This window comes from Cercospora beticola, chromosome 5, assembly GCF_033473495.1.
Source record: "Cercospora beticola chromosome 5, complete sequence".
NCBI classification, from domain to species: Eukaryota; Fungi; Ascomycota; class Dothideomycetes; order Mycosphaerellales; family Mycosphaerellaceae; genus Cercospora; species Cercospora beticola.
The window spans coordinates 3090295-3105309 of record NC_088939.1 but is presented as its reverse complement, the minus strand read 5'-3'; the positions used below and the strand labels follow the sequence as shown (position 1 = coordinate 3105309).

Genomic DNA, 15015 nt, shown 5'->3' with positions numbered 1-15015 from the left:
GTCTTTTAGGGCTTTGACCTTGTCGTCGATCCCTTTGAACTCTGAGACTACTATAAGTAGCCTAGTGGTTGTTATTCGGATCACGGTTTGCGTGCGTATGCCGCTAACTTTTCACCCGGCCGACATGCGAGCCAAAGTTATGCACTGCGATGGAAATCCTGCCACCACTTCTCATGTAATAAGCAAGAGATGACCCGTTTCTTCCTTTGTTTCTTTTTTTTTTTCTTCCCTTTTCCCCTCTCGGCTTGTAAGCTTGAAAGGTAAGTCTAAGCGAATTGATGTGGGCGCGCTTACTGGGTGAAACAAGCGCGGTGCAGCTACATCGTACTGTTTATGGCGCCAGAAAAGTACTGTCACAGTTTATGGAATTGCAGACATCGAGTTTCTCCCATTGCACCTTGTCACCCACATACACAAGTCTTTCTAATAAGAAGTACAACAGCTTCGCGGTGGTGGGACATTCTAGATTACAGCCGTGCTTTTCGAGAGAACCGATCCAGATGCCTTTCCACCTACACAGACAACAACTCCCCAAGGACAAAAAGGTTGCAAATGACATCAAAAAAACTGTTGTGCACACACCACGTTGATATACATGCCATCTCTTTCTACTGGTTCTCTGGGCGCAAGCTGCGGACAGCCTTGCCGGCTCTCCAGATCTCGAGGTTGCGGATCTCCTCCATCTCCTTCTCGAATGCTTGGCGGTAGTCTGGACGACCGGCGTACTCCATGGTGCGCTGGGTCTCCTTGCCGGTCTTGACGGAGTCGTAGAGGTCGGCGAAGACGGGCTTGAGGGCATCCTTGAAGCGCTTGCTCCAGTCAATGGCACCACGACGAGCGGTGGTGGAGCAAGCCTCGTACATGTAGTCCATGCCGTTGGCGCCGATCAGAGGGTAGAGGGATTGAGTGGCCTCCTCGACGGTCTCGTTGAAGGCTTCAGAGGGGGAGTGGCCGTTCTCGCGGAGGATCTCGTACTGGGCGAGGAACATGCCGTGGATACCACCCATCAAGCAACCACGCTCACCGTAGAGATCGGAGTAGACCTCCTTCTCGAAAGTGGTCTTGTACATGTAGCCGGAGCCGACAGCCACACCGAGGGCGATGGCCTTCTCCTCGGCCTTGCCGGTCACGTCTTGCCAGACAGCGACGGAGCTGTTGATACCACGGCCCTCACGGAAGAGGGTGCGAACGGTACGGCCAGAGCCCTTTGGCGCAACGAGGATGACATCCACGTCCTTTGGCACTTCCACCTTGGTCTGGTCCTTGAAGACTGGGGAGAAACCGTGAGAGAAGTAGAGGGTCTATAGCTAGTCAGTATTCTCGCCGCGGAGGTGGAGCCTCTCCCGCACGTACCTTGCCCTTGGTGATCTGGGGCTTGATGTGTGGCCACGTCTCCGACTGGGCGGCATCAGAGAGGAGGTTCATGATGATGGTACCCCTCGAGATGGCCTCGTCGATGTCGAAGAGGTTCTTGCCCTCAACCCAGCCATCTTGTTGCGCCTCTTTCCAGCTGGAGCCGTTCTTTCTCACACCGACGATGACATTGAGGCCGTTGTCGCGGAGGTTGAGACCCTGGCCGTGGCCTTGCGAACCGTAGCCGATGAGGGCGAGCGTGTCGTTCTTGAAGTAGTCCTGCGCCGCGCTGTTAGACTTCGTGCTGGCGAGATTGGGAGCTCCCAGCTGCCATTGAGGTGTATTGGAGCTCGTAAACGTACCAAGAGCTTCTCACGGGGCCAGTCGGCGCGCTCTGCATTGCGCGTTAGTGCATGCCCAATGCCTCCCCAACAGTGATGTGCAGCATACCGTAGACGACCTCCTTGTCTCCGGCGAAGTCGACGGTCTTCTTGCCTCTGCTCTGGTGCACAATGGCAGATGTGGCCGCTCGCTGGGCTGCGCGGACGCCCTGCTGCTTGCTGCCCTGCACGGCGGTGATGAAGGTACGCTGCTGCACCTGCGGCGCCTTGAGCTGCCTCAACGAGGCGCGCAGAGCTCGGGTCGCGTTCTTGGAGGCCATTGTGATGGAGATGAAGAGCGGAGAGGGGATTGTTATTGCGGTGAGTAATATTTCGAAATACCAGTGGCCAGCACAACTTTTGGCTCGCTCGACCAAACAAAATGTCCAAGCTCGGCCTGCTCCGGCATCGGAAGCCCTGCGTTAGTGCTGTTTAGTTCTTGTGCTACGCGAACACGTTCGTGACGACCAACGCCTGGACTTCAACACAAACAGCATCTAGACTTGACTTATTCCACTGACCATAGACTTCATTACACGGTACAGCATTACAGCAGCCTCTCTCAGCTCTCTTTCATTCAACACGAGTCATCACAAGAGCAAGATGCACCTCCTCGAATAATGCCAGACAACAGCAGCGCATCTCAGCCTGCCTCGCACCTTGACGTGTACGCAGAGCCTTACATTCCGCTCGCATTGAAACAGGTCAACGAAGCTCCAGCACATCGCGTTGCGTGCAGACCAGCGCCGTGGATCAACTTCGATGCCTACGTTGCGGCGTTTGCTGGACCGTTCTTCAACGCCCGTCCAGCACCGACTCTGGTGCTTTCACCACCAATAGACGAGCCGGCAACACTAGAGCAGCACAACTATGACCAATTCTTCAGAGCAGCTCTACAACGAGAGATAGACGCGCAGCTGAAAGACTGCGAGAGGTACGCGCTTTACCAAGTACCTCTCTGGCAAAATGTAATTCATTCATCGGGACTGTTCCACGTCCCGTGCTGTCCGGGAACTGGAGAAGGGCGCTGCTGATACTCAACAGCCTGAAGATGTTTCATTTTCCACACACAGACTTCTCGTTCCAGGCCTGCGCGAGAGCTTCCTTTCCATTGAGGTGGGCGACATCGTCAATGTGCGCCAGATCCGATACGATCAGAGTGGCAACGTTATTACGTCTTCAGGTATTGTGAACAATAGAGGCGAGCTTTTACCTGGCCGATTGGATATCTGTTACGATGCAGTCGTCTGGCTTGTTGATCGCTTCAATGAGACTCTCCATTTGAGGATCGATAACTTTGTCCCAGCAAGCCGATTCTTCAACATTTGCTTCACGATGCAGACATCACGCCATGCTGCCCTGCAGGCTGCTGTTTTAGAGGTCTGCACACAGCTGGAGTGTGGCAATGAATGGCTGCAACGCATGCTATTCCCAGAGCCGAAAGATGGCACGCTTCAGAGAACCCTGAATGCTGCTCGTTACGATCTCGACCTGATCGACCCTTTGTTGAATCACGAGCAGATGCGAGCAATTAACACAGTCTTGTACGAGGACTATGGCCGTGTGCCTTACCTCATCTCTGGACCGCCCGGAACTGGTAAAACCAAAACGGTTGTCGAGCTTGCACTACAGCTCTTGGGGCAGGTGAGGGCATCTCCCAATCTCCTGCCCAGACGATGCTGATGCTACTGACCAGGACGAAACGAGGCATCTCCTCATATGCGCGCCATCCGATTCGGCCGCCGATACCCTGGTCCGACGCTTGAGCTCTCGTTTATCGCCAAAAGAGTTACTCCGCCTGAACTCCGTTGCTCGAAGTTTCCCAGAGGTGCCAAATGCGGTCCTGCCATTCTGCTACGTTGACGATCGCATCTTTGCGATGCCGCCCTTTGCTGAGTTCATGCAGAAGCAAGTCGTGGTGACAACAACTCGCGATGCAGAGCTGTTAAGGAGATCTCGACTCACTAATGCCGATCTCTTCAGCCATGAGCTTGGCATATACTCCGCGTATCACCCTCGGAGTGCAAGTCCCAACTTGTTGCTTCACTGGGACACACTGATCATAGACGAAGCCGCGCAAGCCACGGAGCCTGAAACTCTCATTCCTCTACTCGTCGTGGCGCCGCCTTCTCCACAAAGCAATTTTGTGCGAGAGCCGCAGGTTGTTTTGGTCGGCGATCAGAATCAGCTTGGTCCGCGGACAGCCAACAAAACATCTGCCTTGCGGAGATCGCTCTTCGAGGGCCTGCTGAGCCGAAGTCTGTACTCCAACCATCCTCTTGCACGTGCGAAGGAGGAAGGCGGCCACATACCGCGACTCACAAGCGATATGCTCCCGATCCTGAGGCCCCCTTTCGTCGACCTGATACGCAACTATCGGTCTCATCCCGGGATACTCGCGATTCCGTCCGCTCTCTTCTACCACGATACACTTGAGCCGGTAGCGGAAGATACAGATGCCTTGCTCAACTGGCCTGGCTTCGAGGCTCGCGACATCCCAGTTGTGTTCCATGACCACAGAGGATCGGATGAGATTGAGCGGGATGGAGGCGGCTGGTATAATGTCAGTGAAGCAGACATCGCAGTTGATCTTGCTCGATCATTTCTGAAGCAGGGAGTCTCGGCAGCGGACGTGTGCATCATGAGTCCCTTCAGCGCTCAGGTCAAATTGCTTCGAGCTAAGGCAAGAGCTCAAGGATTCATTATGGCCGCTATCAACGTTGGACCACTTGAGGTAAGCTGTGAATCCCTAAACCATGCGCCAGGAGCCTTAATCGTTCCTGGCTGAGGCATGTACTCGAGTTTGAGTGATACTTGCTGACGCGCATACCAGGCTTTCCAAGGCCTTGAATTTCGCGTGGTCATCATCTGTACCACGCGCACTCGCAACCGCTTCCTAGACCAAGACATCGCTCGAGGCTTAGGAGTGATCCACGAACCAAAACGATTCAACGTAGCTCTCACACGCGCGAAGCAAGCTATGATCGTCATCGGGAACCCGGATGTCTTGGACCAGGATCCGAACTGGGCAGCTTTCATGGCTTTCTGCAAGCGTAACGGTGCCTGGAAAGGCGGCGATGAGCACATCTGGGAAGCACCGCATGGCCAAAATATCAGGATCTCTCGACTCGAGAAGCAGCTGCGGGCACGTCAAGAAGCAACGAATGCTTTGAGTGATGGCGTGAGACAACTCGGGCTGTCCAATGATCCAGAGGCCGCAGCGTATGAGGAGGGCGTGGCTGCTGCTGGAGCTGTTATGAGTCCTGACGATGAGCTCTTATTTGAGGAATCTGGTGCTCCTGGCGATGATACGGAGTCTTGAGATTCGATTCTCTTGCCTGCAGCACATGCAGTACCTAATCCGCCATCGTAATCGAATGTCACGTTTGGTTCAGTGCACGAGAGGATGGTCGACTGACTTCATCGTGGCAGAATGCCAATGGACATTCGAGCTAGGTGGTTGACGTACATGAAGAACGCAATCGAAGTGCCGTGGAGGACAGCGGATTTCCAACCAAGTAATATGCATCCGGAAAATATGGTTATGAAGTAGGCTTTGACTGGAAAGCTGCGCTGAGTTGTCCAGATTCATTGGATAACCGTGGGTACCTCTAGATGCAACTGCCTCTGAGTGCAAGCGCCTAAACAGATTGGCTCTCGATCCATGAAAAGCTTTGCTGATTGGTTTGGCGACTTGCGGTTGCACACTGAGGTAGTTGCATTCAGAGTTATCCGCGGTTACGATGATTACCCGGTTGTTCCTCGCTTCTCACACCCGTATGTGGCGGCTGTGCCTGCCATATCGTAACATCAGCCAATTCCCATCACCGGTCCATGTTTCGCCATTCTGGGCCATTCTTCGCAAGGTCATCACTTGCATTCCTTTATCATCACGCGACGTCTCGAGGAAGCAGTGACTGAGCCCCTTGAAGACGGGAACGCGTCCGAGAGTGAGCTCCACGCGTTCAACATGAGCATCTCGGCATCGCGCGAAGGTATGGCTGCTAAAGAGGAAGCCGACGCAAGCGTGAGACCTGTTCTAGAGGTCCTAGGCAAACCTCGCCATAATCTCCCAAACGATTGGCGAGATGAGAAAGGTCTATGTTCACTTCTTCTTTATCTGCTCTGAGGCGTTGCCAGTGATCGTTTTTCGATTTATGCGCAATGGGTAGAAATCCAGTCCCATAACTCCTTCAAATCCTTCGAAGAAAGCAGAGAGGAACTTCATACAGCAGTTGGACTTGTCCCAGATCTCCTGGTTGTCAAAATTGTTTCGCCAGCTGCTTCACCCCTCTTGGCTCTGAATCGTTCCGAAGCCCGGAGAATTGGAGCGGTATCAGTCTCCTCTGAGATTCAATAATTCTCATTTCACCAGGATGATTCCCCTCGTTGGCTGTTAGATGCTCATCATCCCAGAGAGACAAATTATGGATTGGCCCTCCCGAAACATCTTTTGATTCTCGATCCGCTCTATCTTTACCCTCATTAGCCCTTGGATGTCCCGGAATCCAGAGCGATGCATTACGAGAAGGTGCTCTCTGTTGACCAAAATGTTCTAGTTTCGGCCCATTTCCGCACTTGTTGGCTGCGTATTGGTATGAACCCTGGAGAAACAGGCCTTCACAGGGTCTACTCCATTGCTCGAACGATTCCCCACTCACCAGATCTTGACCGCCAGTGGCAGGAAAGCGCAAGAAAAGGCAGAGAAACAGGCGATGAATCAGGGAACCGGCTGAAGAGATGCAACGTGCCGCAGAAAGACGAATGCTCACTTCACGTGTCACTGATCAACTCCCAAAACCGAAGGTGTGTCCCTCCATTCTGTAACCCAAACGCGTCCTAAACCAGATCCAGCCTAGCCATCCGCCATGCTGCACGACACACCACCAAGAACAAAGCCCGTGAAGCACTTTCCTTGCAGACGCTTCAATTCGTCAAGCATGGCACGGCATGGTAAGCACTTCGCCTTGCGAGTTGTCGAAGCCGGGCTCTTGGCATGCTGATCTGCCCTGGGTGATCGACAAGTGATCGGCTCTTGGCTGTCCTATAGACAGACATCGTAGGCGAGATCCTGCATTGGTTTCGCAATCTTCTAGAATAGCGTCTCTAAGAGGTGCTACCTTCCTGAAACGTGCGGCTTTTGGTCCTCGTGCTAGGAATGAGAGGTTGTGGTTGTGTTGCGATCGTCGAGGTGGGAGGTGTATTTAAAGAGGTGTTGGAGAGAGGGTGAGAGGGTATCGCAACTCCAGTGCATTATCCTACAGTTTGAAATCAATCTGCAACTCGCAATCATGAAGGTTGGTGTACATTCAGTCTAAAGCAACGTTGCCCGACTTCTGACATATAGTAGTTCTCCACCATTGCCACATCTCTCGCAGCCTTCGCGCTCGCAGCCACCGCCGCTCCAGCTGAAGAGAAGCGCAGCGGAACACCGCTTTCACAGTCGGAAGCTGCAAGTCGTTTGAGCGGAGCTGGAATCACCTCCTCTTCATCAGGCGGCTGCACAACCAAGAGCAACCCACGCTGCACATCCTACGACGGTCTCCTCTCCGGCACCGTCGACGGCGCCATCACACTCAAGGGAGCTTGCGGGTGCTCGCTGATTATCACGGGCGGCACTGAAACAGGCCATGCTGGCGGCACTTATAGCCACGGAAATGGCTACAAGCTTGATTTCCGCAAGAATACCGCGCTGAACAACTATATCACGACGAGGTTCGAGAGGATCGGAAACCGTGGAGATGGATATCCTCAGTGGAGGGCTGCTTCCGGCAATATTTATTGCGTAAGTCCATTCGTTGTTCATCTTGCCTTGGAACTTGTACTGACGTTTTCGATAGGATGAGGGTGACCATTGGGATGTTTTGTACTACTAGATGTAGCGTCCAGATAAACGAAAATCTTTATTGGCACCAATGACAATCGTGCCCTAGCTCTGTTGACATGAGCATCATGCATATTATCATCGTGATTGCGATTGTGCAAAAGACCAGTATTGATAGAGCTTGGGAGACCGGGGAGTTGCGATGGCATCGGGGACACGAGCAAGTTACTCGCTGTGTTTGTTGTTCGGTGGGTGGTACTGTTCCATATATGTACGGGCCACTTGTGTATGGCGGTGGATGGATACCGTGGATGGGGTTTTCTGAATCCTCGTCATGTCGATGGTGTTGGTGATGGCGATGGTGCTCGTTGTGGTGATCATGGTGGTGTTCTTGGTGGCCGTGGTGGTTGTGCCCGTGCGTAACGAGGTCATGATGGTGATGGCCCGAGTCGATGTGAGAGTGCCAAGTGTCTCCGTGCGAATGGGCACCGGCGTCGCCGCCACCAGAGCCGCCACCTCCGTCGTGCATCGTTTGCGTAGTCGGAGTGAGTAGGGTTGCTTATTCGCACCTACCGGTGATCAAGAAAGTGCGGCGAACAAATAGTATGCTGCTGGTCAGCTGCGCATCCTCCAGCCGGAGCTCAGCTGCTGAGCCTTGAAATGGAGAGAAATCCTTTGCTTCCTCAGAGCCCCATCACAGAGTAGGCCGCTCGACTCGTGCAATGCATTCTCATGCTATGTTCTGAGTCTCTGTCTGAGCCTCAAGAAAGATCTCACCTCGCAGCTTGCATAATTCTTGATTTCTTCCGGGGATCTCGATTCTATTTCAGGACTTCGAGCCAGGAGGGATCAAGTGACTTCTGGGAACAAGACGTCTCGTTCACATGCATAAGCTTAGCGACGGCGCCTCAGTGCTGAGCATAGCTTTCAGGTCAGATCGGCTTCTGATTCAACAAAACGTCCTGCAAGTTCTGTTTTGGTGGTCGAAGTCGATGGAGGCGCTCGAAAGGTAGTCTAAGCACGAACGGAGCTGGCGCCGGTGATGGCCAGAGCTCCTTCCTATCCCCTGGTCATCGACGTCAGCATACACGCAAAATATGCCATTGGCCGAACGTTCAATATTTAGTTCCTGTTCTCGTTCATCACATTGCAGAACCTAGCATCGACCATGGCGACACTCTTTACAGTAACGCGACCCGCCTTGTCGTTCCAGAGTCTGCGTCAGATCGCCAGGCCCAGCCCCTTCGCGTTGAGAAGAGCTCTGTCGACTCTCCCAAACAATGAGCATATCGTATGCATACATAGAGCTCGACGTAGTACTAACAACAGCTGACTTGCACAGTACGTTCACAATGTGCCCAACTCGTCCACCAAACAGTATCTCCTTTCGTATCTTCCCAATGAGCCACCGATTGCATCTCTCGCCATCGGCACCACGACTCAAGTGCCGCCGACCGCGAACTCCCTCCAGGAGAATCCCGAGTTTCTGCAGATCTTGCACTGGGTCATAAAGGACAACGCAGCCAACGATCCCGATGTTCAAGCTCAAGCTGCCATGTACGCGTCCTCAGCGGGAAGTTCGCTGGGAAGTGGGGGCACCTTCTTCCCCGCCAACCATCCCTCACAGCAGCGTCAGCGACGCAAGACGAAAACGAAAGAGTATGGAGGAGGCGGAGGTACTGGCGGAGATGGAGCTGGTGGGGCCAGTGCCCAAGGTGGAATGGGCGGCGCTGGGAGGGGCGGATACATCCACGTCAGTGATCAAAGATATCCGCCCGACTTTGGCCGCGTTGCCTACCCTGAGGATATTTTCGGTAGCCTGGAGCTTGACTCCCAGGGCAATTTTGTGGATGGCACCGGGAGATATCAAGCCGGCAATACCTACCGGGTTGTCACGAACGAGGGAATCTTGGGTTTGAGCACTTATCTTCGGGAAAGACTTGTTGAAAAGCTGAAAGAGCTGGATGCTCAAGCGAGACAAAATCCGTGAAAGTCTGGTTTGCCGATACCGCCGGAGCCTTGCAAAGCCGGCGATGCCGATTGTTACCTCTTTCTGAAGTGTCATTGGACCACTGACCAAGTCACACGATGGGATTGGTATGCGACAGCTGTCGCGACGCCTTCACCAGAGGTACGCATTTGCCATGGCCGAGTTATCGCTCGCTTTGGCGCCCTGTGCGTGACTGCGCTTCAAATTCGGTTGGTAGGGGACTCCCGTCGATCGAAGACGTACGAAGATATTGTCAACGTTCGAATCTGCAAGCGTCGAAAGCGCTTACGCACAAGGTACCGCTCGATTCTGAAGTCACAGGCGCGCTTGACATAGTTCGCCGATGACAGCCACTTCACTGAGACCTTCGACTTTGCCTGGTCTCTCAGTGCACGGCCGACTGTCCGCTGTCAGGAACTCATCGCACACATCGCTATGGAACACGAGCAGCGACATCAAGTACACATCATCCGTTGATATAAAGAAATTTGCTGCGGACAAGAGCAGTGTATTCAGCTCCGTTTTTACTGCGAGGCAGTAGACGATCACGACTTGGAAGCATCGTCAGAAAACTGGATTGAAAATATGGCCTCGGATTCTCTTGACCAGTCCTGCACAGCTTCAACGGCATTCACAGATCTATCACGTTTCGAGCTTGCGGCAAGGCAAGAGTCAGAGCCTCGGTCATTTAGACTGGACTACTTGACTCTGAGGGTGGAGCGGCTACATCTAGGGCCACGTCCTGACCACTACGATGGCAACCCGCTTGTTCCTCCTCACTTCTCGGTCGCACCTGCCATGACACGGGTAGAAGACGTGTACAGATCGGATCCGTTGTCGAACAACAGAATGCAGGTGTGGGGACGCCGGAATAGTATCATCAGGCGCAAAATTACGAATCTTCTGACTCGTCTTCCTGAGCTAGCATCGGGTCTCGGCCGATATGGACTATACATCTGTGGCGCTCCTGATCAGGTCTTGTATCGCCCGGACGCATCTGGCAAGGATCGGAATGCAGGGAGAGATCGCATGATGGTTTTGATAGTCGAGCTGAAGCCTGAAGAGCAACAACAATGGCTGCTCCTACAACTCCACTTGGAGAGGTTTCTGAGGAAAGCAAATATCGAAAGGTGTCGTGGTGTGTGCATCAGATATTACATCAAAGCACCTGGGTCGAGAGAGCCTTCGCCTGATCCGCCGCCGCGAGGTGTGTTTCACAACTCGAATGCCTATCGTACCGAGGACGGCAGTGACTCTCCTCCTTACCCGAGCCTATCGAGATTCGACGAGGAGCTTCGGCCGTTGCTGTCAGACGACGAGGATTCAGACAGCAGAGACACAGCGGATGAGATCGATGCCAGCAGCACTGTTGAAGTCCGAGACTCAGAGAGTGCAGGCACATCAGCGTACGAAGAGATTGTCTGGGAATATCGGCCTGCACCAGCCCCACCTCAGACTAGAAGTGCATGAGCGGAGCTGTGCGACAAAGTTTCTCCAAAATGTACTTATGATGGACTGAGATTGTCAGATCAATTACTTGCGGCACTGGTAGCCGCGTGATGCCCACTTGGACCACTGCATTCAGTCGCTCGCAAGTATGGGACCGAAATCAAACTGCTCGACAACCGCGACTGCACTGAGATTTCCATCAATATGCGCGCAAAGCGCCCGAGAGCTTGGAACAGTGCATCGTCGAGGCATGTGGCTGCATACATGTGCCACCTTGGGTCAACGAAAAGACGCAGACGGGATCCTGATGAAATTTCAAGGCCTACTTGAGTAGTACAAAAGAATGGGGGGCGCCACATTTGTTCAAAAAGGCAGCAAGGCACGACGAAAATGGAACAGACGCGAGAATATATACACTGAAAACCTTTTTGGAAAGAATTACATTATCATTTCTCTCATGTCCTATCGTACAATGCGGCCGTGTCTTTCATCGTGCATGCATGCCATCATCATACTGTTGCTGCTTTTGATCTTTGGTAGGTTGCGACAGATTGTGGTAGGTGGGGTGCTCGTCGTCTAACCCATGAACTCAATCGAGCGCTTCGATGCACGAAGACCGCAGACGCCGGAGTCGACGCGGGTCACTTGAGCATCGATCCTTCCCACTTCGACTGCTCTTCCGCCAGTCAACGTGTTCAGCGCGGCTTTGGAGAGGTTGAGGCCGTCGCCGGAGCGGTCTATGCCCACGACATTGATGCTTCGGCCTTGGTAGGAGACTGTGTAGCAGGCGCCGCACTGGAGGGATGGAATGTTAGCACATGTAATCGATAATGGAATGTATTGTGGATCACTGGGGAGTATGCTTACCTGAGGAGATCCCCAGCCTGCAATCTCCCATGAACCACCGATGTTTGGGAATGTCGGGATGGAGCCTTGTGTGCTGTAGCCCTTGGTGATCAAGCCAGTGTTGCCGTCGCTGCAGGAAACGGCAGTCAAGCTGCGGGCAGCATCGTCGTAGCCTTCATCGTAGCTAACGGTGGTAGCGGTTGCGAGGGCCGCGATGGAGAGGAGTGCTGCAGTGAACTTCATCTTGACTTGTGTTGTGGTAGTGGATGCTGAGATGTAGCAAGCTTGTGTCTTGGTGAGGAATGCTTGTTGTGCTGATGAGAAATCGAGGAAGGGATGGAAAGAACCTGTCTAATATACTTGCCAGCTACAAAAGACTGCTCCACCAAGACGACACTGATGGAAAGAATCAGGCGGCAATCGGTGAGAGTGACCTCTCTCTCGTGTCTTGGTCCCTGTTCGACGAGTACCAAGTGCAGTGCAGTGGGCAGGCAATACGAGGCACACTTTCCTCTTTGCAGCGGCCGCAGCAGCAGGAACAGCACAGCAATAGCAGCTATAGTCAGCGGTCAGGAAAGCGAGAGCCGAACACGGGACGCGTGAGTGGAGGAAGGTGGCATTGCTTCAGCCGATCTTTGTCATTCTTACTCAAAGCGTACAGTACTCCTGGCAGCGTGTCTTGTGCGAGGATGGAGGGTCGGAGAGCTGCACGCAAGCGTCAGCGTCAGATGCACAGCACAGCTGTGAGCTATTTGGAGCATGCGAGCTAGTACACTTTGATCGCTCTATGGCAGCTCTTGGCGGAGGGTGAAGGTGGATGTCGTGGGCCCAGCTACGGTCGTAGTTCTACTATTGGTAGTCTTTAGCTGCGGCGCTGGACTGCTGCACGTGTGCTGGTCGTATGGAGGAATGTCGGAGTTGCATGACTCAAAGCTGCCGAGGAAACACGACCTCGTCCTATTGATAGTGCCTGGCCTCGACGCGTCTGCCCACCTGGTCAACTCAGTATCGCTGCCTATACAGTACAGTACAGCACACGGCAGCCGGAAAGATGCTCACCGACAAGGTCCAGCAAACCCCGCCGCACGGCCTGCGCGGCGCTGTGTCATGCCGTGCACGGAAAGCCTTTTCGACCGCGAGCTCCGAGAGTCTGAACGACGAGACGACTGCATACGCGGCGAGCATGACGATGTGTCACCTCTGAAGACGGCAGGCTCTGGGATATACCACTCTCCACACCCATGTATACAGGGGTGGCGGGAAGCCAGCAGAGGCCAGAGGCCGTGCGAAAGTGCAGGCAGGCATGCCGAAGACGGCAGCTCAAGAGCAGTGCAGCGCGCACCATGGCCGTTCGTCAACTCTCGACATCTTCCAGCTCTGTGACTCCCGCCTGTCATCGCCCTGCTGTGCAGTATTGGCAGTCCCGTCTTGTGCTCACTGCCGCAGGACATCCGAACTCCATGGCGCATGGCTACATGACACGGATCGCCGCGGCACAGCTTCGATATCACTGGACCTCGAGCAGGGATCAATATTGAAAGAGATGCGGTAGCTGTTCATACACAGGACTACCTAGGAAGTCGAAGATGGTCTGGACAATCGTCTCTTCCGTCGTGATGCAACACTGTAGGCTCCCAATGTTGGCTAAGCCTCCATCGCTTTCCATGCAAGCCGCGGACGCCAAATACCCAGCAACGGGCACTGCTTTTTGGCCAAAGAGTGCCATCTCCACATATGCCGAGAGTGCTCTTAGCTACAAGGGCCTACAAAGACACTTTTGGGGTACTGCATGACATGGCAATACGATTGGCCATTGATCATTTGCACACCATATTCTCCTTTGAGTTCTAGTCTCCCAGTCAGTGTTTTCGTAGACGAATACGGACATTCAAGAACACCATACTGTACACTTCGTTGCCGGTGCACCCTCTTCCGTCGAAGAAAGTCATATCGCAATGGTTATCGATCTTGGAGTCCGGGAGCACGTAGTTCATACTGACGTCTGGTAGATCAAGTTGTCAATCGACGCTCACTGCGCATATCTAAGATCTTGCGGAACTCACTGGCGACCGGAAGCATGTCCCATTCTTCACACTCGTTCTTCGGGATCTTGCGATGGTATCGGCCTTTACCGCCGAACTTGTGGCGAACGATCAGCAGGTGCGTTGGAGCCAGGACCGTCGTTCGGCGAATACACTTACAAAATGGTGCTCCGAATTACCTGAATTTAAGTCAGTCGCGATCTTCACCAGAGTCCTGAGGGTTGAAAATCTCGTACCTTGACAGTGCTGCCAATCGAACGTTTGCTGAGCTCACATGTCAGTAGGCAGATATCGACCAAGGCAGATCGAACGGGTTCCCCTCGAACCTGATAGAGAAACACCGAGACATATTTCTGCGCACGCTCCTTCACCTTCACAGCTGTGTTCACAAACCAGGACACAGGGTCGAACAATTCCAAGATCGTATCCACTTTGCTGACCTTGCATCCCGGCTCGTGTTTGACGCACTGAGGCAGATGGTGCGGGTCTAGCAGTGGTGGTTCTTCCGCTCGTCGCAGTACAACGTTGTTGCGTTCATTGTGCGAAATACGCCCTGATAGAGAGGATGAGCAGGTCAGCACGCAGCCGATGCAACAGCAATATCCAGAGTCGTGAACAAGGCATCGGACGATCATGCTCCAGATAGACTTGACTTACCATTCTCTATCGCCCAGGACCGAGAGAATAGCGCACAGGCCGAGATGATCCAGCATTTTGCGAGCATTTTGCAGGTCTCGAGTCGGCGATCGCGGCTAGAAGAAAGGCGAGAGCAAGGACTGATGCATGAAATTTGCTACGAATCTGGCAGGGCCGGTGGTGAGCTCTAACCGTTGAATTATTTGAGTAACATAATGGACTCGCTTTGGTCGTGAGCAGGCCAAGGTATACTTTCGGGAACAGTCGGCGGAGAAGGACGGTTCGGCAAGGAATATATGGGACTGGTATGCTGAAACCACAAAACTGCGAGCCGACAAATTGTTGCCGGCTCGAGAATACGCAGAGAGTGGAGAGAGAAGGCAGGTCTTCCTCTGCAGAAGGAGGAGCTCCGAAACCCACGAGGTTGGCTAAGGTCGAAAGCGTTTCTTGAGGGATTATCGGAGATGCGACTAGTGATCGCAAGAAACCAGCGCA

The 15015-nt window shown here is 53.4% G+C and overlaps 6 protein-coding genes across 6 annotated transcripts; 4 read left to right on the top strand and 2 right to left on the bottom strand.

Moving 5' to 3' along the window:
* Positions 1–608: 608 nt before the first annotated feature.
* Positions 609–2014, bottom strand: ILV2_2 (Acetolactate synthase, mitochondrial; the record flags this gene model as incomplete). Its single annotated transcript, XM_023600628.2, has 4 exons — positions 609–1301; positions 1354–1632; positions 1716–1747; positions 1804–2014. 4 exons carry the CDS (start codon positions 2012–2014, stop codon positions 609–611), a joined length of 1215 nt encoding a protein of 404 aa, XP_023449112.1.
* A 339-nt stretch (positions 2015–2353) lies between these two features.
* RHO25_008492 (uncharacterized protein) lies at positions 2354–5055 on the top strand (the record flags this gene model as incomplete). Its single annotated transcript, XM_023600627.2, has 4 exons — positions 2354–2701; positions 2778–3377; positions 3430–4467; positions 4567–5055. 4 exons carry the CDS (start codon positions 2354–2356, stop codon positions 5053–5055), a joined length of 2475 nt encoding a protein of 824 aa, XP_023449111.1.
* A 1969-nt stretch (positions 5056–7024) lies between these two features.
* RHO25_008491 (uncharacterized protein) lies at positions 7025–7609 on the top strand (the record flags this gene model as incomplete). The annotated part of the gene is made up of 3 exons (XM_065603063.1): positions 7025–7030; positions 7084–7518; positions 7574–7609. 3 exons carry the CDS (start codon positions 7025–7027, stop codon positions 7607–7609), a joined length of 477 nt encoding a protein of 158 aa, XP_065459135.1.
* Positions 7610–8725: 1116 nt separating this feature from the next.
* On the top strand, positions 8726–9547 carry RHO25_008490 (uncharacterized protein; the record flags this gene model as incomplete). Its single annotated transcript, XM_023600626.2, has 2 exons — positions 8726–8848; positions 8900–9547. The coding sequence occupies 2 exons, from the start codon at positions 8726–8728 to the stop codon at positions 9545–9547; spliced, it is 771 nt and encodes a 256-aa protein (XP_023448811.1).
* Positions 9548–10345: 798 nt separating this feature from the next.
* Positions 10346–11017, top strand: RHO25_008489 (uncharacterized protein; the record flags this gene model as incomplete). Its single annotated transcript, XM_023600625.2, has 1 exon — positions 10346–11017. The coding sequence occupies one exon, from the start codon at positions 10346–10348 to the stop codon at positions 11015–11017; it is 672 nt and encodes a 223-aa protein (XP_023448809.2).
* Positions 11018–11572: 555 nt separating this feature from the next.
* Positions 11573–12085, bottom strand: RHO25_008488 (uncharacterized protein; the record flags this gene model as incomplete). The annotated part of the gene is made up of 2 exons (XM_023600624.2): positions 11573–11791; positions 11864–12085. 2 exons carry the CDS (start codon positions 12083–12085, stop codon positions 11573–11575), a joined length of 441 nt encoding a protein of 146 aa, XP_023448810.1.
* Between the last annotated feature and the right edge of the window lie 2930 nt (positions 12086–15015).